Source organism: Thunnus albacares, chromosome 14 (assembly GCF_914725855.1).
Source record: "Thunnus albacares chromosome 14, fThuAlb1.1, whole genome shotgun sequence".
In the NCBI taxonomy this organism is placed as follows: domain Eukaryota; kingdom Metazoa; phylum Chordata; class Actinopteri; order Scombriformes; family Scombridae; genus Thunnus; species Thunnus albacares.
Window position 1 is genome coordinate 31,907,979 of NC_058119.1, and position 27,022 is coordinate 31,935,000.

Genomic DNA, 27,022 nt, shown 5'->3' on the forward strand with positions numbered 1-27,022 from the left:
ATGTCTCGTTAATGTCTTGTTAGTGACACTTTAATGTCTCGTTAATGTCTCGTTAGTGACACATTTATGTCTCATTAATGTCTCGTTAATGTCTTGTTAGTGACATGTTAATGTCTCGTTAATGTCTGTTAGTGTGACATGTTAATGTCTCGTTAATGTCTCATTAATGTCTCGTTAATGACACATTAATGTCTCGTTAATGTCTCGTTAGTGACACATTAATGTCTCGTTAATGTCTTGTTAGTGACATGTTAATGTCTCGTTAATGTCTCGTTAGTGTGACATGTTAATGTCTCGTTAATGTCTCGTTAATGACACATTAATGTCTCGTTAATGTCTTGTTAGTGACATGTTAATGTCTCGTTAATGTCTTGTTAGTGTGACATGTTAATGTCTCGTTAATGTCTTGTTAGTGTGACATGTTAATGTCTCGTTAATGTCTCGTTAATGACACATTAATGTCTCGTTAATGTCTTGTTAGTGACACAATGTCTCGTTAATGTCTCGTTAATGTCTTGTTAGTGTGACATATTAATGTCTCGTTAATGTCTCGTTAATGAAACATTAATGTCTCGTTAATGTCTTGTTAGTGACATGTTAATGTCTCGTTAATGTCTCGTTAATGTCTTGTTAGTGACACATTAATGTCTTGTTAATGTCTCGTTAATGTCTTGTTAGTGACATGTTAATGTCTCGTTAATGTCTCGTTAATGTCTTGTTAGTGACACATTAATATCTCGTTAATGTCTCGTTAATGTCTTGTTAGTGACACATTAATGTCTCGTTAATGTCTCGTTAATGTCTTGATAGTGTGACATGTTAATGTCTCGTTAATGTCTTGTTAGTGTGACATGTTAATGTCTCGTTAATGTCTCGTTAATGACACATTAATGTCTCGTTAATGTCTTGTTAGTGACACATTAATGTCTCGTTAATGTCTTGTTAGTGACACATTAATGTCTCGTTAATGTCTTGTTAGTGACACATTAATGTCTCGTTAATGTCTCGTTAATGTTGGGAGTCATAGCAACAGTATTCTGACATGTCACCACCATGGTTGGACTAGAGCAGCTGGATACTGTTCAGTCCAATGAGAACTGCCGTGTGAGTTAAGTCTGCAGCTTCCAGGATTTACTTCCGTGGCGAGCGGCCCACTGCACATGCTCAGTATGTTTCTCCCTCTCGGCCCACAGATTTAACATTGTGATGACGTCACTGATTTTAATATCACTTTTCTTGGCTCGAGGAAAGTTTTACAAATATAAAACCTTCATGCATCAGAACTTCATAATAGAAAGAGCCATAATTGACCTTCTCTGCAGTACCGCAACTGACCACTGGAAGAAACCGGCAGCAAGGCTGAGCGGCGCCATATCCAGTTCTTATTATACATCCATGATCACCACCGACAGTGTCAGCAGGTCAGAGGTCACAGACAACAGATGGAACAGATCACCATGAATGACACAGAAAAGAGGAAGAGGAGGAGGAGGAGGAGGAGGAGGAGGAGGAAGATTTCAGAGCAGGGAGTGTCTCCAGTTTTCTGACAGGAGCGAGAGATCTTTCTTTCCATCCTGTCTCTGAAACGCTGCCTGAATGAATCCATCTGGACAGACTGAGTGTGTGTGTGTGTGTGTGCGTGTGTGTGTGTGTGTGTGTGTGAGAATGTGTGTGTGTGTGTGTGTGTGTGTGTGTGTGTGTGTGTGTGTGTGTGTGTGCGCACGTCTTTCTATCTTTGAGAGAACCAGTTTCAGTGGAAAACCAGCCTTGTGAGGACATTTTGTTCACAACTTCAAATGGCAATTTGAGGACTAAGACTTGGTTTTAAGGTCAAAGGTTAGAATTGGGTTTAGGTTCAGTTTAGGTTTAGGCATTTAGTTGTGATGGGTAGGGTTAGGGGCTGGGGAATGCATTATGTCAACGAGTGTCTTCACAAGGATATAAAGACAAACGTGTGTGTGTTTTAAACTGGAAACAATAAAGTTTGTGTTTGAATGTGAGTCCTGTCGGTCCACACCCAGCCGAAGGAGTCGACTGAGGCCAGAGGGGAAACAGAGAAACTCCTCCAGACAGAAACACAGAAACCTTCCAGCTGCAGTTTGTTTTCATGTTTCACTGATTTTCTGTTAAAAACTAAAACTCAGATTCTAAAAACACAAATGAGAACAAGAAAGTGAGAAATGTTTTCATACTGCTGGAGATTCATCTGAACACAGTAAACAAGTCTAATTCTCTACAGTTTACAGCGTACTGAAGTAACTAAATACATTTACTCAAGTACTCTAGTAAAGTACAGTTTAGAGGTACTTGTACTTTACTTGAGTATTTCCATGTGATGCTACTTTCTACATTTCAGAGGGAAATATTGTACTTTCTACTCCACTACATTTATTTGACAGCTTTAGTTACTTTTCAGATGAAGATTTGACACAATGGATAATATAACAAGCTTTTAAAATACAACACATTGTTAAAGATGAAACCAGTGGTTTCCAACCTTTTTGTCTTTTGACGTCTTACAAAAAGCAGTGTGTAGTCGGGGTCACATTTCACATGTCTATGAGTTGTTAACAGCTCCACCAAATAGTGATTTTTCCCTCTAAACTTCTCACATGCTTTCATTTCAATAAATGTTCAAATGATCCAATATTTCAGCAAAAATCAAAGATTAGAGAAAAAGTCCAAAAACTGAAAACAGATTTGTGTATCAGAACTTTGTTTTTTCTTCTTTCCTCTCCCATTAATCATCTCACCACCCCTCAGATTTATCTGCTGACCCTTTGGAGGGGCCCGACCCCTAGGTTGGGAACCACTGGACTAAACTAGCTAACTGTATATAAAGTAGTGTAAACTAGCTCCACCTCCAGCAGCTACAACAGTAACATGCTGCTCTAACACTGATGCTTCACTATTAATAATCTAATGATGTCATATATAATAATATATCAGCTAATTTAACCTAATATGATAATATCTGTTAATATCTCTTAATTACAAGATCCATATCACACAATTATATGAAAGAAGTTTTGTATTTGTGATATATTGTTCTAAAATCGAGATATTATTCTCATAATTATTATAAAAATGTAAAGAAATAAAAGTTAATGGATGACACAATACAGAAGCACAGAATATTTATATTCTAATATTTCTTTTTCTTTGGTTAATACAATTAGAACTGCAACTGACAATTATTTTAATTATTGATTCGTCTGTTGGTTATTTTCTGGATTAATCGATAAGGTGAATAATATTGATCAGTGTTTCCCAAAGACGACGTCATCAAATGTCTTGTTTTGTCCACAAAGATGTTCAGTTTACTGTCATCGAGACTAAAGAAACCAGAAAATATAAACATTTAACAAGCTGCAATCAGAGAATTTGGACTTTTTTAGATTATCAGAATAGTTGGTGATTAATTTTTTGTGGACCGACTAATCGATTGATCCTTGCAGCTTTAAATACAACATACGTCTGTAAGACGACAGCAATCACATCAGAAATGAAGTGTTGGTTGTTGAACAGTAACACAGGCGTAAAGATGTTTAAAGCTCACACTGATATAAAATAACTGACTGTGTGAGAGTCTGAAGCGTCTCCAGCAGCAGACTGAATAATAAGATGCTGACTCACTGTGAAACACAGAGTCTGTAATCCATCAGAGCGGCAAACATCACTGAGCAGATCCAGAACAGCACGAGACACGAGACACGTGATCAGCTGCAACTCACCGCCAGTAAAATACTAGAGATCAGTTCAAAGTGTTGTTAAAACACTCCAGGAACTAGTGAAAGCCTCCTGCAGGGATGAGAAATGGATTTTTATAACCTTCTTGGAATTAAATGCGTGAAAACACAGGATGGATAAATATATTAAAAGATTTCTGTTTAATAAGAATGATTATTTAATTTAAGAAGTTCGCTTGCTATGAATTCTTGAGGAATTGTGAGATTGATAATGTGTGTTTGGTTGAAAGGATCATTTAGTTTCTCTTCTGTATGGATTTGATTGTTGGTGTGTTTGTTGTGTTTGTGTGATTACAGTGTTTGTTTTTATGTGATGTCGTCTTTTTATCTCTATAACTCTGTTTTAAAGGTGCTGTGTAAATAAAGTTATTATTAGGGACCGAGCCCAGAAGGCAGAGGACTACTGTAAAACAGTAGAGGACTACTGGACTACTACTAAGGCAGAGGACTACTGTAAAACAGTAGAGGACTACTGGACTACTACTAAGGCAGAGGACTACTGTAAAACAGTAGAGGACTACTGGACTACTACTAAGGCAGAGGACTACTGTAAAACAGTAGAGGACTACTGGACTACTGGAGTACTACTAAGGCAGAGGACTACTGTAAAACAGTAGAGGACTACTGGACTACTGGAGTACTACTAAGGCAGAGGACTACTGTAAAACAGTAGAGGACTACTGGACTACTGGACTACTACTAAGGCAGAGGACTACTGTAAAACAGTAGAGGACTACTGGACTACTGGACTACTACTAAGGCAGAGGACTACTGTAAAACAGTAGAGGACTACTGGACTATTGGACTACTACTAAGGCAGAGGACTACTGTAAAACAGTAGAGGACTACTGGACTACTGGACTACTACTAAGGCAGAGGACTACTGTAAAACAGTAAAGGACTACTGGACTATTGGACTACTACTAAGGCAGAGGACTACTGTAAAACAGTAGAGGACTACTGGACTATTGGACTACTACTAAGGCAGAGGACTACTGTAAAACAGTAGAGGACTACTGGACTACTGGACTACTACTAAGGCAGAGGACTACTGTAAAACAGGGCGAAGGCCCATTATTTTTCATTGTTTCTTTCTTTATTATTATGGGACATCACACCTAAATTTGACCCCCTAAACATGCTTAAATACTCACCAAATTTGGCACACACATCAGGTCTGGTTAAAAATTTGATAAAATATAAAATTTAACCCCCAAAGTGCCAAAATGTGCTCTCTAGCACCACCTATGTAACTAAAATGGCCGCCACAGCCCGTAGGAATGTCGTAGAGAGATCAAACCAAAACTCAATTATTCGGCACAGAGTGGCGCTAAGCGCAGCGCAAGGCTCTTTGCTATTTTAAGACCGACACAGTTGTCATTTTCCCGTCCAGCGCCCATGTTGTTAGAATAGCGAAGGCACTTGCGTCCATCAGAGCGTCCATGGGCGTGTTGGTCTAAAATGAGGTGTGGCCACATGAGGCAGTAGAGAGCGATTGACCAACAAAAACCTGGTCTAAAGTCAATGGTGCAGTGTTGCAATGGTGCAAAGACTTTAAAACTCACACTCTAATATCTCAAAAACAATAAAAGATAGAAAAAACATGTAAATTCAAGATTTGTAGGTCAAAGTCTCGTGACTCATTTAAAGTTCAAATGAAGTTTGTATCTAAAACTATGTGGAAGCAGTAAATGTTCAAAAAGGTGTGGGTTCGCTCACACTCTCCATTCAAATATATGAGTATTTTTCTGTGTCCAGCTGCAGTTACTTATTGTCTCTACACACCTGACAGTACACATGTCAATCAAACTTTCAAAATAAAAGCACACCACACTTGTAAGAAATATCCCTCATTTTTAAAAAGCAAAATGATCCCGACAGGCCAGAGAGCGAGATCCCGACCAACGCTGCTCGCAGCTTTAATTATTATTATTATTATTATTATTATTATTATGACTCCAGACAGAACAGCCAGTGATGTGTGACAGAAGATGTTGTACAATCACACATAAGAAAGACACTGCAGCGCCTCCTTCAGGCCGATCACGGCTGTTTAAAGAAGCGATGAGATTGATTGTTTCTTAAAGACGGTTTCACAGTGACTGATTACAAATATCATCTGTCAATGAGTAAAAACTAAAACAAAGCAAAAATGACAGAATAAAAAGTACAAACTGTATGATCTTCATCTTTGTATTCTAGACAACAAGTTGTGCCATAAATGAAAAAATTTAAGTAGAAAACCAAAAACAGGAAAGAAAACAACAACTGGGAGACAGAAAGCAACAACTGGGAGACAGAAAGCTTTGCTCTCTCTGGAAAACACAAGAGAAGAAAGTTGTACATAAAGATACGGAAACAAATGTGCTGCGATCTTTTAAGGAAGGAAATCCGTCTCTCAAACAGAAAAACAAAAGTTGTGAATGGGAAAAGTCTTCATGTTGTGTCATCTGCTAACAGAGATTCCCAGTGTTCCCAGTGTTCCCAGTGTGTTAAACCAGCAGTCAGGTGTCTGTAATCATTCCTCCTGTTCATACTGGATATTAAAGATCCTTCAAATGTGCTTTAATGGAAGTGATGGAGGATAAAATCCACAGTGTGTCCACACAGTCATTTAAAGTCTGTGTGAAGCTTCTATTCAGCTTCATCAGTCTGAGTTAGTCATATCAAGTGGATATCTGACACATTTACAGTCTTTTTAGCATCAAATTCCCTCTTTGTGTTTCCTCGGACAGTGTTTCCCTGTTGAGCTGCAGGTGGAAGTATAGTAGAAGCTTCATATTAGCTTCAGATAAACTTTAAATACATTTTTAGACAGAAGGACTTCATTTATCGAACTGCAACAGTCTCATTTTTGTTGAGAGCTGCAGGTTCACAGTTGATCCTCCATGATGATCAAAACTCAATATCATTGATCAGGATCAATTAGAGCTGAGTCGATAATGAACAACAACATTAAAACAGTGTTACTTGTACCAACAGGTGACATATGAATGATATGTGTAACAGAGTTCAGGGCTTGTTTCTTTCCTCGCTGATTGGACGACGTGTATTCTGTCTTAATGCATGTCTGGAGGAAAAATAAAGATTTAAAGAGCAACTTGCAAAATATTATAGAAAACAATTTATCACTATACTCACTACAGTGACATCAAAATGAGATGTTGGGCATGAAGGGAGAGCGAAATCTGACACTGCTGAGATTGAAAATACGTATATTTATACGACTACAATCCTGCCGAGTGTCCAAAGGATCAGAAACAAACCACAACGTCAGAGATTAACGGAGCACAAAGTCTGAAGAAACAAACTCATTTTTAAATTATCTCTTTAAGCTCTAAACACCAAATATTACAGTTGAACTAACCGACTAAAATATTTAATAAAATGATTAATTAACAGACAGACGGAGATCCGTCATTATTTTAAACTGCCAGTTTAGCCTAAAAATCTGAGAAACTTTACTAACAAACATCTGTGAAACATTTGTGAGTAACAGAGTTGTTTTTGATTCTTCAGTTTTAATGACGGTCGTAAAATTCTCTCCACACATAAACATGCTGACAGCAGCAGAAACATCTAACGATTACAGTCACAAATATGTGACCAACATTTCTGCACTGAAGTCACAATTCTTCTCCTCTCGTCCTGTTTTCAGCACAAACTGCCTTTAAATGAGCTTCTGTTCATCAGTCAGTCAGTCAGTCAGTCAGTCAGTCAGTCAGACAGACAGACAGACAGACAGTCAGTGAGTCAGTCAGTCAGTCAGACAGTCAGTCAGACAGTCAGACAGACAGTCAGATAGACAGACAGTCAGTCAGTCAGACAGTCAGTCAGTCAGACAGTCAGACAGTCAGACAGACTGACTGACAGTCAGTCAGTCAGTCAGTCAGTCAGACAGTCAGTCAGTCAGACAGTCAGACAGTCAGACAGACTGACTGACAGTCAGTCAGTCAGTCAGTCAGTCAGACAGTCAGACAGACAGACAGTCAGTCAGTCAGACAGTCAGACAGTCAGACAGTCAGTCAGTCAGACAGTCAGTCAGACAGTCAGACAGTCAGTCAGACAGTCAGTCAGACAGACAGTCAGTCAGTCAGTCAGTCAGTCAGACAGTCAGTCAGTCAGTCAGTCAGTCAGTCAGACAGACAGACAGACAGACAGTCAGACAGACAGTCAGACAGTCAGTCAGACAGTCAGACAGTCAGACAGTCAGTCAGTCAGTCAGTCAGTCAGACAGTCAGTCAGACAGACAGTCAGTCAGTCAGACAGTCAGTCAGACAGTCAGACAGACAGTCAGACAGTCAGACAGTCAGACAGTCAGTCAGACAGACAGTCAGTCAGTCAGACAGACAGTCAGACAGACAGACAGACAGACAGTCAGTCAGTCAGACAGTCAGTCAGTCAGACAGTCAGACAGACTGACTGACAGTCAGTCAGTCAGACAGTCAGTCAGACAGTCAGACAGACAGACAGTCAGACAGTCAGACAGTCAGTCAGACAGTCAGTCAGACAGTCAGACAGTCAGTCAGTCAGTCAGACAGTCAGTCAGACAGTCAGACAGTCAGTCAGACAGTCAGTCAGACAGTCAGACAGTCAGTCAGTCAGTCAGACAGACAGTCAGTCAGTCAGACAGTCAGTCAGACAGTCAGACAGACAGTCAGACAGTCAGACAGACAGACAGTCAGTCAGACAGACAGACAGTCAGTCAGTCAGTCAGACAGTCAGACAGTCAGACAGTCAGACAGACAGACAGTCAGACAGTCAGTCAGACAGTCAGTCAGACAGACAGTCAGACAGACAGACAGACAGACAGTCAGTCAGTCAGTCAGACAGTCAGTCAGTCAGTCAGACAGACAGACAGACAGTCAGTCAGTCAGACAGTCAGACAGACAGTCAGACAGTCAGACAGACAGTCAGACAGTCAGACAGACAGACAGTCAGACAGACAGACAGTCAGTCAGACAGACAGACAGTCAGTCAGTCAGTCAGACAGTCAGACAGTCAGACAGTCAGACAGACAGTCAGTCAGTCAGACAGTCAGACAGACAGTCAGACAGTCAGACAGACAGACAGTCAGTCAGACAGACAGACAGTCAGTCAGTCAGTCAGACAGTCAGACAGTCAGACAGTCAGACAGACAGACAGACAGACAGTCAGACAGACAGTCAGACAGACAGACAGACAGACAGTCAGTCAGACAGTCAGACAGACAGTCAGTCAGTCAGTCAGTCAGTCAGACCTGGTTTCCCTCAGACAGACCAGAAACCTTTAAAAACACCGTGTGTGTACGTGTGTACGTGTGTGTGTGTGTACGTGTGTGTACGTGTGTGTGTGTGTATGTGTGTGTACGTGTGTGTGTATGTGTGTGTACGTGTGTGTGTGTACGTGTGTGTACGTGTGTGTGTATGTGTGTGTACGTGTGTGTACGTGTGTGTGTACGTGTGTGTACGTGTGTGTGTGTGTGTGTGTACGTGTGTGTGTGTGTACGTGTGTGTACATGTGTGTGTGTACGTGTGTGTACGTGTGTGTACGTGTGTGTGTGTACGTGTGTGTTCAGCACAGCTACACATCAGACTGTCTATAATTAAACTCGTGTGTCGTCTCACAGCACAAAGTGAACATGAACTCGTTTCTGTCTCTCTGCTGCCACCATGTGGATGATCTGTGTTACTGCTACAGTTTTCAGGTTCAGAGGTCAGAGGTCGTCCTGAGCTCCACACAACATCAACAACACAAACAGCAAGAAAAAGCAAAACAAGTCAAATATTAATATCAGAAAATGAGTGAAATAACTCAATATATGAATAAAAACTCAAAGAAAATGGTCAAGATTGAAACAAAAAGACAAAAACTAAAACTAAAAGTCAGCAGACTGAGAGACGAAAACTCTGCAGGGTTTTTAAAGAGCTGCTGGTTTCTACACTGACAGCGTGTCATAAAAGCATAAAATGCTCCAAAAATGCAATAAATAAATAGACAAACACCAGACGGACACATTAATATCAGTAGAAACAGTAGACGGCTGTAACGCAACTTTAACATCATCCTCCATCTGGACATGATTTATTATTTCACACTCATGAAGGACAGTTAAACAAAGAGAACCACACACTCCTCTTCCTCGTCTAAACCTGCTGCCTACATTACCCACAATGCACCTTTTTTCACATATTCAAACACCTGAAAACACTTTGATGTGGAAAAATTCTGACAACTGTTTTCAATCGGAGGTGATTGTTAAACTGAACAACAGGAGACAGAACAGACACTTCCTGTCATCGTGAGTCTGGACCAATCAGCAGTTAATCAGCATTAAAGTGCCACCGACGGGCGCCAGACGCTCCAACTAAACCAGCGGGTGACATCACAGCTCGCTGCCTCCATCTTTACATTCACTTGACGATCTGCTCTTGAAGCGTCGCTGTGACTCACCTGTTGCTGCTGTGGAGCGACGGCGCCGAGCTCGCCTTGCGGAAGCCGTCTTTGAGGACGGAGCGACGCCACGTCTCCCTCTCTGACCTGGACCGGACCGGAGGGCCGGAGTCGTCCTTGGAGCCGCCCCTGAGCCCCGCCCCCGAGGCACTGAGGGTGATTTCGGAGCGCGACGTCTCCGAGGGGGCGGCGGGGTCGGGCCGGGCCAGCGGGGCGAAGCTCAGCTCGATGATCTGCTTGGCGCTCTCGCAGATCTGACTCTGGACACACAGACATGCTGATCAGTCGGTCGGCAGCAGACTTTAGTTTATTAAACTAGAAACAGCGACGAAGGAAAGGTTCGTATGTTCTTAAACATACACCAGGGTTCACAGGGATCGGGGGCCACCAGGGTTCACAGGGATCGGGGGGCCACCAGGGTTCACAGGGATCGGGGGGGCCACCAGGGTTCACAGGGATCGGGGGCCACCAGGGTTCACAGGGATCGGGGGCCACCAGGGTTCACAGGGATCGGGGGGCCACCAGGGTTCACAGGGATCGGGGGCCACCAGGGTTCACAGGGATCGGGGGGCCACCAGGGTTCAGGTAGAGGTTTAACAGGACAAACTAACTCTGGTATCTGATAACGTGGTGAAAGTCACGGTGACGTGTGACGTCCTTGTTTTCTATCTTGTTTATTGTTTTTGTTTCTTTCTGCTTTGCACTAGTAAACGTACAACTTACACTACATAATATACGTAGTTGTATTTACACATGTATCGACCCCACAGCAAAAAGAAGTTTAAAGAAAAGGAGAAACGCTCCTACCTGGATCTCCGGCGTGAGCGTCGGCAGGTCGAAGGTGAACACAGACGTGGATCCGGAGGTCAGCAGGTCCACGCTGTCCAGGCTGCTGTACGAGGTGCCTTTGGCCCGGTGAGACTCCATGATGCTCTCAAAGTGGCGGCTGAAGGAGTCCAGGTTGCTGTCGGAGGGCCGGCGGGGGCTGCCAACGGAGACCGGAGACTTGAGTCCGCCGTGGACGTCAGATGACGCCTGCAACGGCCTGAAAAGGAAGCAAAAATAAAACTTCTTTAACCAACACGTCTTCAGTCTCCCGTAAGAGAGTCACGGTGCGATCCGTTGGAACTGGGAAGTCAGAATTTCTTAGATCCCAGTCGGAAATTTCAACTCAAACACCCCCTGAAATCAGATTTCCAAATCAGAAAGTTGGAAAAACCTCACCAAACCTGACCTCAAAATCCAAGATGGCTACTCCGCGTATCAAACCCCCATAGAACAAGAACGTGCAGAAACATGTTGATGGTTTGAGTCTGTTTGGTTTAGTTGTTTGTTTCCAGGGGAACTGTACAAATATGACCCTAACCCCCCTAACTCCCCTAACCCTTCTACCCTTCTACCCCCCTAACACCCCTAACCCCCCTAACCCTTCTACCCTCCTAACACCCCTAATCCTTCTACCCTTCTACCCTCCTGATACCCCTAACCCTTCTACCCTTCTACCCCCCTAACACCCCTAACCCCCCTAACCCTTCTACCCTCCTAACACCCCTAATCCTTCTACCCTCCTGATACCCCTAACCCCCTAACCCTTCTACCCTCCTGATACCCCTAACCCCCCTAACCCTTCTACCCTCCTAACACCCCTAATCCTTCTACCCTCCTGATACCCCTAACCCCCCTAACCCTTCTACCCTCCTAACACCCCTAATCCTTCTACCCTCCTACCCTCCTGATACCCCTAACCCTTCTACCCTTCTACCCCCCTAACACCCCTAACCCCCCTAACCCTTCTACCCTCCTAACACCCCTAATCCTTCTACCCTCCTGATACCCCTAACCCCCCTAACCCTTCTACCCTCCTGATACCCCTAACCCCCCTAACCCTTCTACCCTCCTAACACCCCTAATCCTTCTACCCTCCTGATACCCCTAACCCCCCTAACCCTTCTACCCTCCTAACACCCCTAACCCTTCTACCCTTCTACCCTCCTAACACCCCTAACCCCCCTAACCCTTCTACCCTCCTAACACCCCTAACCCCCCTAACACCCCTAACCCTTCTACCCTTCTACCCCCCTAACACCCCTAACCCTTCTACCCTCCTAACCCCCCTAACACCCCTAACCCTTCTACCCTCCTAACCCCCCTAACACCCCTAACCCTTCTACCCCCCTAACCCTTCTACCCTCCTATCCTCCTGATACCCCTAACCCTTCTACCCTCCTACCCTCCTAACACCCCTAACCCCCCTAACCCTTCTATCCCCCTAACTCCCCTAACCCTTCTACCCTCCTAACCCCCCTAACACCCCTAACCCTTCTACCCCCCTAACCCTTCTACCCTCCTATCCTCCTGATACCCCTAACCCTTCTACCCTCCTAACACCCCTAACCCCCCTAACCCTTCTACCCTCCTACCCTCCTAACACCCCTAACCCCCCTAACCCTTCTACCCTCCTAACACCCCTAACCCCCCTAACCCTTCTACCCTCCTAACACCCCTAACCCCCCTAACACCCCTAACTCTTCTACCCTTCTACCCCCCTAACCCCCCTAACCCTTCTACCCTCCTACCCTCCTGATACCCCTAACCCTTCTACCCTCCTAACACCCCTAACCCCCCTAACCCTTCTACCCTCCTACCCTCCTAACACCCCTAACCCCCCTAACACCCCTAACTCCTCTACCCTCCTACCCCCCTCTACCCCCCTAAACCTCCTACCCCCCTCTACCCCCCTAACCCTAAAACTGAATCAGTCTAATTGTTGGATTGAAGTTCAGTGTTTTCTCACCCCTTCAGCAGCAGACTGAACACCTCTTCCTCCTCTGTAGTGGCTCTCTGTCTCTGTCTGTCTCCCTGCATCCGGACACTGGCCCAGCTCACCACTCCTTCCTCCTCCTCCTCCTCCTCTTCCTGCTGATCCTCCTCCTCCTCCTTCTCTTCCTTTCCTCGGCCTGAGCGGGGTTTCGGGGAGGCGTTGGCGGGGCTGAAGCTCGAGTTTAACAGCACACTGCGATTACTCCCAAAAGCAGAGTCCGCCTCCGCCTCCTCAGCTGGCTCCGCCTCCGCCCGCATCACCTACACAATAAAGATCAATCAATAATCATATCTGATCAGCTATAATCTAAAAATCACATCTAATAAATATTCTACAATTCATGCTGTGGAACACTTGCAGCTAGAAACACGTGACCTGCTGGTAAATGTGTGTCTTTAAATTAAAAAAGGCATCTTCAAACTTAATTAACAGAAATAAATTAATATATTACATTTAATAGGACATCCGAGTAAATACAAATATAAACACAACACTTCTCAATGATTTTGAAAAGTTATTCTTCAAATCCTTTTTAAAAAATAATTTCTTTACTCATTAAATTTACATTTCTGACCCTGGACTCTGTTGAAACTTTTAGGAAAGTCACTATTAGTCTAAATGATAGTGTTTGCCACGTGGTGCTGAGCAGGAAGCGTTCAGCGGCTTTTTACAGCTTTTTCTCTGAAAACAGCTGCCTGCTGCGGCCCAAAAAGACGCTTTGAGAGCGTTGAGACTGAACCAGAACAGTAAAGTTGCAGCCAAACAGATAAACAATGAGCTGAAACTCACTATAAAGCTCCGTTCACTAGTTCTGTTACGCTCGCTTATCACACAACACTGTATCAACCTTTCAAAGAAAAAGTATCGATGCAAGATGTTTGAATGTGACCATCCCAAACAAGGCCTCGTTACATCACACTGTTTGCAGAGAGGCGTCGCGCTGGTTTGGATACGAGCCGCTCAGTCTAACATTATATCTAAAAACAGCTGCAGACAGTTTAAAAGTAATCCGTTTGAACATTATAAACTTTATTGAACAAAATAACAATAAAAAAAGCAGTAAGACCACTTATAATCTGTTTCATCTCATCTCAGATTTAATTCAGCCATACAGGTGTAATACCAATAGTTTCCCAGCAGATGTCGCCGTTTCGATTATCAAAAGCTTAGAAACAGTGTAACTGCTTCAGAAAGCTTTGTTTACTAAACAACAGCTTAGTTTATTTTGTATCCATGAACATGAGGCCAGCAGAGACCGGATCACCTCGTCCAGGTCGGTTTCTCGGTAGCAGCGCAGCGGCACAGCGTCCAGGTCCGTCTCAGAGTATTTGATGGTTCGGCGGATGATGCCTGTTTTGGGGGAGGAGCCTCGGGGTTCAGAGGTCACCAGCTCCACCTCAATCTTCTGGACCTCGTGATGCGACAGCCTCTGACCCTCACCGGCCCACCCCCTCCTCTGATTGGCTGGCTTCAGATGGAGGGAGGAGGGAGGGGTGGGGCTGGGTGAGGTGCTGGTGGGAGGCGTCGTGGACGGAGCGTCTGCAGGAGGAGAGTTTATGTTTATGTTCAGAGTTACCATTCAAATTGCTTCTGTTTTCAACCCCTATAAACATTAGTAGCAGCATTCAGCCAAGATTCGTTTGTATGCAGACGATACTGGTGTTTATATATTCACTCCTCAATAAGTCTGTGACAGTTTGTAGCTGAAGCTTGTTGTGTGTAACACTGGCTCTCAGTAACACATTGCTAAAGTTAACCCCATGTTGTGTTGTTGCTATAGTGACCCAAGCTGGGTACAATTTTAACACAGAAACTCCCTCCACATATTTACATTTGTAATTTGTTGAGTTTCTGATAAAGTTATTTTACCTCTTAAAATTAACCCTGAATGCGCAAAAATACAACTTTATAACTTTGTCCTGAAATCAAACCACCTCTGTACAATTAATCTCAATAACTAATAACTCCAGATGGGAAGTGATTTTATGTCAACTGAATTTGAAAAAGTACAAATATCTTAGAATTAGAGACGTTCTTGATCTGGAAAGATTTTAAAGAGTCGTATCGTCTAAAATAAACCTGATCAGATGGATCTTTTGTGGTTTGTGTTGCAGCTGCTCTCCTTCACAGCAGCATCTCACTGCAGATCAGAATCAACATCACAGAGCAGAAAAGCTTCAGCTAGCAGCTTCTTGTGTTGAGCCGCTCTGAGCATCACTTTCAGCTTCATCCTGTGAGTCACATGATGACGAAGTGAAACTCGTCTGTAGTCGGTTTGTGTGTCTGTACTCAATCAAAGATCCTCTGTGAGGGAAGAATCTCCACTCTGTAACAACACTGTACAACCAGAGTGTTTGTAATTCCAACAGAGTGAGACATCTTCTGTCTAGAGGATCAGGAGTCACATTCTCCACTTCAACTGTCATTCACATCAGATCAATCACTTCAGCTTATCAATCAATAGTTTTACACCAGCACCTTCATCAGCTGAGTGAACAGCAGGGGAGCAGTGATGTGTAGTAGTTCTTATGAGTAGAGTTGCAAACTGTAAGAGCTTTTCTAGGTGATGTTAAGCTTCAGCTAATTGGCTTAGAAGAAGACTGGAAGCTCCGGAAGCTGCTTGTTTACTTCACTGAGTCGACCAATAATACACGAGAAAAGACAGAATGGCCCTTTAACCTGCTGGGAGGAAGATGAGACACACACAGATCATCAGTGATGCCAGTAAAACACTGATAGTGTCTCCTGTTATTTTGAACTGGGGGATAATCCTGCCTTCTGTTCTGGAACCACAGTTCCCATAATGCTTTGGGGGATGTAAACAGGAAGAATAACTTTGGACAACATGGATTCAGCGAGTTAGCTGAAGGCTACAACTAGTTTACATTGTGACAAATTATCTCTTAGAGCTGCAACGAACGATTATTTTAATTACTGATTAATCTGTCGATTATTTTGTCCATCGATCAATTAGTTGTTTGGTCCATAAAATGTCAGAAAATGGTGAAAAACGTGGATCAGTGTTTCCCAAAGATGACATCCTCAAATGTCTTGTTTTGTCCACGACTCAAAGACATTCAGTCATAGAGCAGTGTTTCCTCTGGTCGACGGCTTTGGCCTCGGTGGGGGTGGAGTGGGGGGGTGATGGGGGGGCAAGACACACATTCCTCATTCCTCTGTTCTTTGTTTCTATGTTTAGTGTCATCATGTTAGGCTAACCCATTGTTGCTAACTGTGGAGCCTGCAGCATTTATTAACTGACACACTATAAGCTGTGCTGTTCATTTACTGACACACTGACAACTTACTGTTAACCTTTTCCTCTGCTCGCATTCACCGTCACTTTCCTGCCGCTTGCTCTCTAACTTAACCACTCACTCACTTATGCTCTGCCCTGTTCCTTAAAAGGAGCTACGCTAACTGGAGTTTCCCAGGCAACCACACAGATGTTGGCTAACGTTTCAAAACAGTGCTGCTCAGAGGCTCCCGAACGTTATTGATTTCTGAATTAATGGGGATTTGGTGTTATTTTTGGTATTTACAAAGCTTGTTGGCCAGGCGGCCCAGCAGGCCCAGCAGGCCTGTACTGCATAGAGGACTAAAGAAACCAGAAAATACTCACAATTAACAAGCTGAATCATAGAATTTTTTTTCTTAAAAAATGACTCAAAATTATTAAATTATCCAAATAGTTGCAGATTAATTCAGTAGCTGCAGCTGTAATTAAAAGTCGTGTGAATCAGCTGTTAGCGGCTGCTGTCTGCAGTGTCACATGATGTTCAGACAACTATCACTGATTACTGTTACATGATCTGCAGCTTCTTTGTTCTCTGGTTTCTAAGTGGATTTATGATGTAATATATTGATAATGATATTCTAAGGAAGTGTAATTGACACTGAATGATATCAATATGTGTTTCATATCTGTGTGTTCAGAGTTATGACGTTTGGTGGCTCCGTCTCACGTCTTCAGAGTAAACAGATGATGTTACATGTTAACTGTGGTGTTCAGAGGCTTCTGAAGGCCACTCAGGTTTCTTTCCTCTCCTGTATGATTGTATTTTATGTTTCTGCAATAATAATCAAATCACAGCTGTCACTGAGCATCTTTACCTTTACTGCAGCGACTCTCAGTCGGCTCTCCAAACAGGAAGTCCCACTTGGCTCGAGCGATCTTCTGCGATCTTGAGGATGGATTCGCCGCTGAGCCGCCGTCCGACTGCAGGAGGAAAGAGAACAAAAATAGATTTTTAAGAAATCCATGTCGAAGCATCAGAGAAGGTAAAAAGTTCAGAAGAACGTTTTAGTCTTTATTAACTCTTACAGTGTGTGTTTTCTTATGAACGTTAAAACTCTTTTCTGTATTTTTGTGAATGAATGATTGTGAGGATGCCATTAAGTATATCTGGAGATAAATGCTTTGTGATGCAGCAATAAGGGAATAAAATGTTTGATAGTCTATTAGTGTCCATGTCTCTTGTGATGGTTAAATAACCTCTAAATTGGATTCAACCAAATGCTGAAAATTGGGGTGTTTTGATGCAAACTGCACCTTTACAGTCAGATTTTACTGAAAAAGAAGAATTTAAATTTAATCTCTTTAAACTTAAAGTCTCCTAGTGCCTTAAGGACACCTGAATATCCAAAAAGAAACTTTAAAATATTATTATATATAGATTATAGGGGAGACTTCGTACTCTTAATTACTAGTTTCCTTTAACAGAGAATGTAACAGAACAGTGTTTATTGTAAACCATGCAGGACTTTGCTTTGACACATCTTTTGATTTTGTCTGCTATACTTGCTCACTTTGCAGACTTGTTTTAAAAGATATGAATTACCACATGTCAAAATAAAGAGAAGCAGTTCATTTGACTTTTTTTCTGTTTGTTTTTTATCATTACTGTCTTCATTTTTGAATTGGTGCAGCCATTTTGTGTGTTTTTTTCTCTAATAGTTAAACTTGTACGAGGCTGCATACTGGCTGCTGCTTATGAAAATAAATAGTCATTTTACATTATATTTCAAAAAACACTAGTTTGTCAAAAACTGATGAACCCAACAATGTGGAAGTTAAAGAGAAACTTGAAATACATACATATATATATACACATATATATATATATATATATATATGTATACACACACACACTATATATATATATATATATATATATATATATATATATATATATATACATATATATATAAAAAGCACACATTTTTAGTTTGTATTGCTCGGATATTCTGATAAATGATGAAACAGTTTTAGCATTCAGTAACAACAGTAGCTGCTGAACGCTAACAACAGAAAACTGCAGTATTTTATTGCTGCTGAAACCTTTTGATTGATGTTTGAATGTGGACAGGAAACCTCAAGAACATGTCTTTCAGAAAACATGATGCAAGAAACCTTCTATGAGAAAATACACTGATGAAGAGAATCTAGCTCAGTGGTGGGGAAGGTGTTTGTGATGTATTTATTGCTATCAGGGTAAATGTGACAGTATGTTGTACATATCTAAAACACACATAATCTATACATCTAAACACATCATCCCTCATCACCCTCCCATCCAGCAGACCTGCATCCCAGAGCCGGTGTCTGCCATATTGTGGCTGGACTGGCTAGAGGTTTCGGGGGACAGACTGTCGTTTCTGTCTCCCATGCTGCCCGTCACCCCACTGGAGCTCTGAGAGGACGAGCCACCAGTCCTGCTGTGATCCTGAACCTCCTCGCTCTGGTAGCCCTGCACTGACGTCTTTCCTCCTTTATCTTCTCTGTCCTTCCTGTGATACTCCTCTATGCTTGGAGTGTAAATTCTTGAGGTCGACAGTCCATGGTTTTCTTCATAGAGTTCATCCCCGTCCTGAACTGGTCGTGCCTCCCTCCACTCCTGGTGTCTGGAGGTCCAGCTCACAGGCAAAGCTTCAGCATTTTGGCTGGACAAAAGTCTCCTGGAGGGCTCAGGGCTGTCCTTAGGCAACCTACCCAAGAGATACTGCCTGCGCTCCATACAAGGTGTCCGTTCTCCAGTGTACTGTGGTGGCTGGTAGCGGTGCAGGGAAGATGTGTCCTTAGTGGGGGATGAACTTGCTTGCTGTTCAGGGTCTAAGACTGGTGACTGAGAGGCGGCTGACCGATGCAACCTGGCAGGCAGGGCTGGAGACACTGGTGACGAGAGGCCTTTCTGGGGTAAGAGAGGCGAGACACGTCCTGGGCGGGTTTGAGGAGTCAGTTTGTCTGTTTTCCTCCTGTGGTTCCGGACGTCCACCTCCGTAAGCTCAGGGGAGAGTCGCCCATGAAGAGTGGCATAAGGCTGGGATTCTCTTAGGAAAGAACCCCCCATCTTTGGACTCTCAGACCTCAGTGACTCCGCTTGGGAAGGTGTTGGAGAGGGAGTCCGTCTATCTGCAAAAATGGTGGACAGTTTGGCAGCCTCCACAGCTAACTTACAGGCGACCTCAGCATTTGACGGGGAGACGCTTCTCCTGCCGTTAGAGGGGCTGGCTCTGTTACTGCAGCTGGACGGTCTGCACTGAGTGCTGCTGGAAGCGCTGGAATTACTGTTAGCACTGCAGTATGTACTATTTGTAGCATTATGACTGGTGCTGGTCATATTAGCATTATAGCTACTATTGACACTGTGTTGGCTGTTCCCACCAGCTTGGCAGCCAGTCCTGAGCTGGTTGCTGGTGGGGAAAATGCTCGTTGGGATCTTGTGCTGGATGTCTGTGGGTCTCCCTGCAGGTAAAGATGGGTGAAATTTGCTGGACAGCCTGGGGCTCTCGTCCCCAACCCGCGGCCTCTGCTGGCTCTGGGGTTGGCCATGGGAGTGAAGTGTTGAGGCTGGACCCAGTGAGTGGGAGGAATACCCAGTGTGGGCACACAGCTGATCAGAGGCAGGGCTTCTGGGTAATCCGTTCATTGAACTATGACAGATTCCCTTGCCCAGCTCCAGGAACTGGGCCTTGGATGGCAGGGTGAGGGTGCTGCGGGGCAGGACTGGTGACCCTGCCCAGGACCGGCAGCGAGGGTAGTGGTAGTGCCGTGGCAGGGTCGGGCTGCTATTCTCTGGGACATGACCTGCAAATCGGCGCCTAAGTTCTGGGGATCCAAACTCCTCCAAGGCCCTGTGGGTGGCATCTCTGGCTACAGCATCCAGAGCAGTCCTTGGCAGGTAAGGTGAGCCCATTGGGGACTGGTTCTGAGACGCATAAAGGGTCCTGGTGTAAGGTTCAGCCTGCCCTGGCAGACCATTGTACCACATTGGGTCACTCAGCCTCTTCTGTAGGTGGGCAGGCAGCAGCTGATTCTCTGACTCACTTAGGCACACAGAGGTACGACGGCCACTGTGAACATTAGATTTCTCTATGTAGCCGAATGTCACCACAGAGGTCTTCCCCTCCTCACCACCGACCCCCAGGACCTCATAGGACCTGCGGGTGCTGGTAGGAGTGGGGGGTACAGTCAGCCGCCCAGATGGAGTAGAAGATGGGGCAATAAGCTCCCTCTTCTGGTAAGGATCCATGTCAGAAGAAGGGGTGCGTGTCAGTGAGCCATGAGAGCCTAGACTGGTGGTTGCAGGTGCAAGGACCTGGAGTAATTCACCAAAACTATCATGCAACGCATCCTGCTGGTGGAACTGGGTGGGAGAGCCTCTAGCATCAGGATGCTGGAGTTGGAAGCAGACAGGGTGCCTGGAAGAGGACTCTGGGGGCGGTAAGCTGCGGCTCCCAGCCCCCGTTTGGTGCTGTGTGACCGGGGAAAGGTCTGGACTGCAGTTGTGGCTGGAGTGGACAGAGCTCCTCTGGGAGTGAGGGAGGACGTCTGGGCACTGAAGCATCAGGTGACCAGTCCCATCATCTCCTCTTCCTGCCACCTTCCCTTCTTCTGCTGGGACTGACCTCACCTCCACATACAGGTGAACAACTTTACCTGCCTGAGACATGTTGGCACCTGAGTCACCTAAATGTCCTGATCTTCCTTTTTCTGAGGACCTTCACTATCTGCTCAAAGGGTCCTCTTGACCTCCTGAAACCCAATAAAGTGCAGACGTCTTTGATGAGGGTCAGAGGTGGTACTGGAGTTCTGTCCTCCATCTGTTTATCATCTCTTCAACCTGCAGCAGGAAGCAGAAGCAAGAGATAAAGTTATTACATAAAAGTAAAAATCAAATAGTTTATCCCCTATATTCATTTATAACCAACTTCCACTTGCAGTAAAGACAGCAGAGCCAATCTCAGCTTTTTTGCTGTAATACAAAATTTCATCAAGATCTTATAACACACTTCTGTGACACCCTGCTTTCCCATATCACTAAAAAGAAAGTGATAAAGAAAACAAACAAGCCATTACATCATTCACATTGTAAAGTGGTGTTAAACAAAAAAATAAGCTGATTATTTATTAGGCCTTATTTATTCTGGAAATCCCATTGACCCGAGAACAGGTTAAAATAAGTCACAATAAGACGCTTCATTCACATCACAATCACAATACAGTCACTCACACACATTACTTAAAACAGGGGTTCTCAACCTCTTGTGACTTAAGGCCCACTTTTAATTGTTAAAAAAAATTCTGAGGACCACCATTCCCCAATAAATGAAAAAAACACACAACATGGCAACGTGGTGGGATGGGTGAGAGGCTGACGTGCAGAGTAGCATTCCAAGTCGCTTTCACTTTGTTCCTTGCCTTTGATTTTGTGACAGTCACAATGAAAACCCCAGACTCATAAATAGGTGGCGGTGAAAGGCAACAGAAATGTGTTGCTTGTTTTGACAGAGAGGGATACTGACTGGCAGCCAGTATCGTGAATGAAACAAGGTCCACTTGTGTGAGCTGAAGCTTCAGGCTGTTGTCTGCTGATACTTCCATCAGTTCATTTTCCAGCACAGTGGATAGAGACATGTCTTCTGAAGCAGGATCTACAGAGAAAGCTAACTAGCTAACAGCAGCAAAACACCTTTGTCTCTGCCTAATGATGTGTTGTGATTGGTGTGGTGAAATTATGCATCTTAATTTGACGTTTTTTTATGTAAATTCTTGAGCATATTTAGATATAAAAATAACTAGCTTTGTAAATGACCAAAAACAAGACTAGATCAAAACCTAGTATATAGCTGGACCGACCTTTTATGGTCAATGTGTGAAATTGTGGTCAGTGTGTTACAGAGATAGTCAGTGATAGTGTCTATAATGTGTGAATTCCAGGATATTAAATGTTCATCTGTAATTTTCTGTAATCATCCCAGTAATATTTGCTGGTAAAGTGTAGTGAAGTAGCATCACATGACATGGTTAAGCTACGTTTGAGTCTAAAAAAGGGTTATAAATGTAGAACTCCTATCTTGGGATATGTCTCTTGTTTTTCACTCTGCATTGAGTGATTTGTCAGAGTGATGGTTATTTGGGTGCTTTAACTGCATCATCTCCCTAATGGCTGCCTGTTTCCCAGCTAAGGAGGCTGCAGTGAGAAACTTTTGGCAGCATTTTGGGCGCAAATTTAGGAGGCTTATCTTCCACCTGATTACTGCAGTTACAGGCAAACCACGCGCACATGCAGAGCAGCCACCCCACACTTAACTAATATAACAGCTTTTGAGTCGCATGTTTTACCTGCAAGACTCATGTTTTAATGCTGTTGTTCATCATTTGTGATGTGAAAACGTCAGAGAAGTAAAAAGTTTGCATCCTGATATAAGTTCAGTTATAAAATCCAAAAGCACCATGGACCGTCTCTCCTGATTGGCTGCTGACAGCGCTGCCAGCCAGAGAGTCGATCACACTGGACGGTAGAGGAGGAGACGCAGAGACGCTGGAACGCGTCTGTTTAAACTAAAGTTTAACCGACTTCACTGCATTTAACAGCAGAGCTGAGTGTCAGAGCTCGGAGCAGAAAAACAGTCGCTCTACGTCACACTGCTTCCATCATCTCGTGTTGCCAACAGCCAATGGGGAAACTCCAATACGGCTGGCCAACCAATGATGAAACTTCATCACTCACTCACAGATAACTGTGGTTATAGGGCTGACCCCATTATTGTGGTCTGGCCAAAAAACATATTTTAAACATTTGGCAGTACCATTGCTGACACGGCCCACTAGATAGCATTCTGAGGCCCACCTGTGGGCCGAGGCCCACTGGTTGAGAATGGCTCCTTTAAGAGGTTCTAAACTAACTGAGGATATTATAGGAGTCCTTCAAGATGTGGATGTCCTCATGGTCATTTATGAGGTTCTGAGGATGTTCTATGAGTTCTCCAGGAGAAAATGGAGAGTCTAGGAACAAAGTATACTAGAAGCCGACCGAGAGGAACAACGGGTGGAAAAGCCAAATGCAGAAACATACACACCGTTCAGAGATGTAGGCCAATTAAACATCCAAGACTGTCAGATCGGGAGGCAACTCTTACCCAAGGATTGGTCCAAAGCAACCACTGTAAGCAGGAACCATGGATGCCAAATGTATCTGTTTATAATGCAAGATCCTTAAAGTTGCAATACACAATTCAGCCACAAGATGTCACACTATTGAACCAACATCTCATACCAAAACAATAAAGTTGGAAAAAAAAGAAAGTGGTCCCTGAACCCACATCTCACGAAACTCAGATCAAACTGTCAGACTAGGCAGTGCTGATCAAATGTGGATCAAGATTCTGTTACTACATCGCCTATATCTCACCTCAAATGTTTTCAGAAACATATTTTAGTGAACTGCTTAGCTGTAATTTGAGAAAGCTTGTGCCACCATCTTGGAAACAGATGTGGAGGACACAGAGGGACTCACATGCACTAACATGCACGCACGGACAGAGCAGCTACCAAAACAAAGAACAAAGAAACTCGGATAACAACTCACACAGAGGAGTGTGATTTCATTCACTGCTCAGGTCACCATTACTCCACTATATCTTTACATAGCAAATAGTTGTTTGATGTCATCCAGTGAAGCTGAATGTCATTTATTGCACCTTTAACAAAGTAGATGAACTAGAACTGCTCTTGCAATCAGAAAAAGCAGACATCACCCGCTTTACTGAAACCTGGGCTCATTCAAATATTCCAGATGAGTCACTTCATGAACATACTTTCAGTTTAGAAAGACAGGTGCTCCAGTGAAGGAAACAGAGGGGGGCAAGGCCATGTACATACATCAAAGCTTACAGGCCAAGAGAAGAATGACTTAGAAAAAGAGGAATTGGAATGTATCTGCCTACAGCTACGTCCCAGTCTTCCCAGCTTTGTATCTACTTTGGTTGTGGGGACACTTTATCATCTGCCATGGGCAAATGAGAAAGCAATGCAGCAGAAGACAGTGGACTATCTCTTCAACACACTGGAAATGATCAGATCGGTCTCCCCTCAAATGGGTTTGGTGTTCTGTGGAGATTTTAACCTTCTGCTAATTAAGATGTTGAAAAACTTCCAACCGGATATGAAGCAGGTGGTTAAAAAAAAGTCCTGGGGAATTCCATCCTGGACTCGATAACTAAGCTCCACAGCTTTTATAAACCATCCACTGCTCTGCCCACACTCGGCTCTAGTGGCCACAAATGTTTGCAACAGCATCTTGCTGCAGGTGGTGTCACTGTGCATCATTCAACAATTCAGCGCACTTTGCACAGGGAGGAGCTGTATGGGAGAGTGATGCGGAAGAAACCTTTTCTGCACAAACGCCACAAACAGAGTCGCTTGAGGTGTGCAGAAGCATATTTGGACAAGCCAGCTTCATTTTGGAATAAGGTCCTGTGGACTCATGAAACAAAGATTGAGTTATTTGGTCATAACAAGAGGCATTATGCATGGCGGCGAAAGAACACAGCATTCCAAGAAAAACACTGACTGCTACCCACAGTAAACTTTGGTGGAGGTTCCATGTGTGGCCAGTGCCGGTACTGGGAATCTTGTTAAAGTTGAGGGTCGCATGGATTCCACTCAATATCAGCAGATTCTTGAGAATTATGTTCAAGAGTCAGTCACAAAGTTGAAGTTACGTCGGGGCTGGATATTTCAACAAGACAACAACCCAAAACATGCTCAAAATCTACTCAGACATTCATGCAGAGGAACCAGTACAATGTTCTGGGATGGACATCCCAGTCCCCAGACCTGAATATCATTGAAAATCTGTGGGATGATTAGAAGCGCGCCGTCCATGCTCGGCAACCATCAAACCTCTCCAGTGAATTGGAGATGTTTTTTAAGGAGGAATGGTCCAAAATACCTTCATCCAGAATCCAGACACTCATCAGAGGCCATAGGAAGCGTCTAGAGGCTGTTAGTTCTGCAAAAGGAGGCTCAACTGAATATTGATGTGATTTTTCTGTTGGAGTGCCCAAATTTATGCACCTGTCTAATTTTGTTTTGATGCACATTGCACATTTTTCTCATTTCACTACTGAGATAATGCTGTCCATCAGTTATTTGATTGAAATTGCTGATCCAAACACCCAATGATTTATAAATGAAAATAATGGAAATCAGGGGTGCCTAAAGTTTTTCATACCACTGTAAGTTAATCGAGATAAACTGTGCTGCATTCTGTTTCTCGGTGATGTTCTGGTTTTGTGTGTCAGAGCAGCCAGACAGCGCAGTGAGAGTCTTCCTCACAGCGTGAATGTGTCTGAATTTAACAAACAGTTAAATGTTCTGCAGTGCAAAATAACTTACTGAGACATCTACAGGCTACTTTGTTATAGTTTCAGTCATACTTTGGATGCTATTATTTTAGATACGACCAGTGTAATGATCTCTCCTTTCATCCAGCTGTTCAGAGATGCGCTTTCTCTGCAGCAGACTGTTTGTTAGCATGTGCCAGCTTTTTGCCGGTATCACATGTAGTCCAGCAGATGAAAATATCAACAGCCAAAATGTACATAATGGAAATATGCCATTTGCCAAATAAATAAACAAATTAATAGCATATTAAATAGTCTAATATTGTGTGACCTATAAGATATGTTGCCAAGACAACTTAAATATAAACTTATATTATGCAAAAGTTTGGTTTTGCGTCCGTTAAGACACAGAGATTCGCTGAGAGTTCAATCAGATGTGACTTAAGAGAGATAAAAGCCATCACACACTGCAGCTTGACAGCAGTTAACACAACTCCGAAAAGTCTTTTTTCAATAAATGCATGATGTGTCCAAAGTCAATGAGTAATTATGTTCAATAATGTTGATCTCAATATTGACCAAAATAATTGTGATTATGATTTTTGCCATAATCAAGCAGCTCTATTCTCTAGCGCCACATAGTTAACACAGGAAGTGATAGTTATCTCCTACATGCAATGTCCAATATTCAATGAAATGGATATCCATGTCAGTGGTCCTCAGGGAACATCTCCAGACCTAAAAAAAGCCTCTTGGAGCCACTTCCTGAGTCCAACAAGAAGTCAGCTTTATGTGACAAACATCATCCGATTTACATGAAATGTACATGGTGTGGTCTACACATGACGTATATTTAGTGGGTGTTCTCTAGCGCCACATAGCGGACACAGGAAGTGATAGTTATCTCCTACATGCAATGTCCAATATTCATGAAAATGTATATCCATGTCAGTTGCTCTCTGGTTGTCTACAGACAACAGGAAATGAAGCCTAAATGACACATAGTTCATCAAATGTATACACAATTTGTAATAAGTCATCTCCAGCGCCACGTACTGCACACAGGAAATAATATTTTACCCTTGCAAACAGTGTCCAATAATCCGGACAATTCAGAGCCGCGTCAAAAGACCTCAGATAGTGAAACCACAGCTGCCGCTGCCTGTGATGCACGCGAGGGCCCGTTCATCACTGCTTGTAGCTTTAATTTTATATTTTTATTATGTACAATCATGTATAGATATATTTCAGTTGTTAACTGTGAGCATGAATGCTAATAAACTCAAACTTCTTTAAGAGGTTGTTTGATCATCAGGGCCAGTGAGTCCTTTAGGAGGTTCTAGTGGTCACTGAGGATGTCTAAGGAGACCTTTAATATGTACTAGGGCTC

The 27,022-nt window shown here is 43.4% G+C and overlaps 1 protein-coding gene across 2 annotated transcripts in view; it reads right to left on the minus strand.

Annotated features, from left to right (window-relative positions):
• psda (pleckstrin and Sec7 domain containing a) overlaps nucleotides 1–27,022 on the minus strand; it is a 91,443-nt gene that overhangs the window by 51,952 nt on the left and 12,469 nt on the right. For both annotated transcript variants that reach the window (XM_044372846.1, XM_044372847.1), the window contains exons 2-7: nucleotides 18,588–21,125; nucleotides 17,116–17,221; nucleotides 14,267–14,541; nucleotides 12,976–13,262; nucleotides 10,989–11,226; nucleotides 10,182–10,441 (exon numbers count right to left, since the gene is read on the minus strand). In XM_044372846.1, the coding sequence (XP_044228781.1) occupies nucleotides 10,182–10,441; nucleotides 10,989–11,226; nucleotides 12,976–13,262; nucleotides 14,267–14,541; nucleotides 17,116–17,221; nucleotides 18,588–20,954 (3,533 nt within the window). In that variant the 5' untranslated portion in view covers nucleotides 20,955–21,125. The remainder of the gene's footprint in view (nucleotides 1–10,181; nucleotides 10,442–10,988; nucleotides 11,227–12,975; nucleotides 13,263–14,266; nucleotides 14,542–17,115; nucleotides 17,222–18,587; nucleotides 21,126–27,022) is intronic.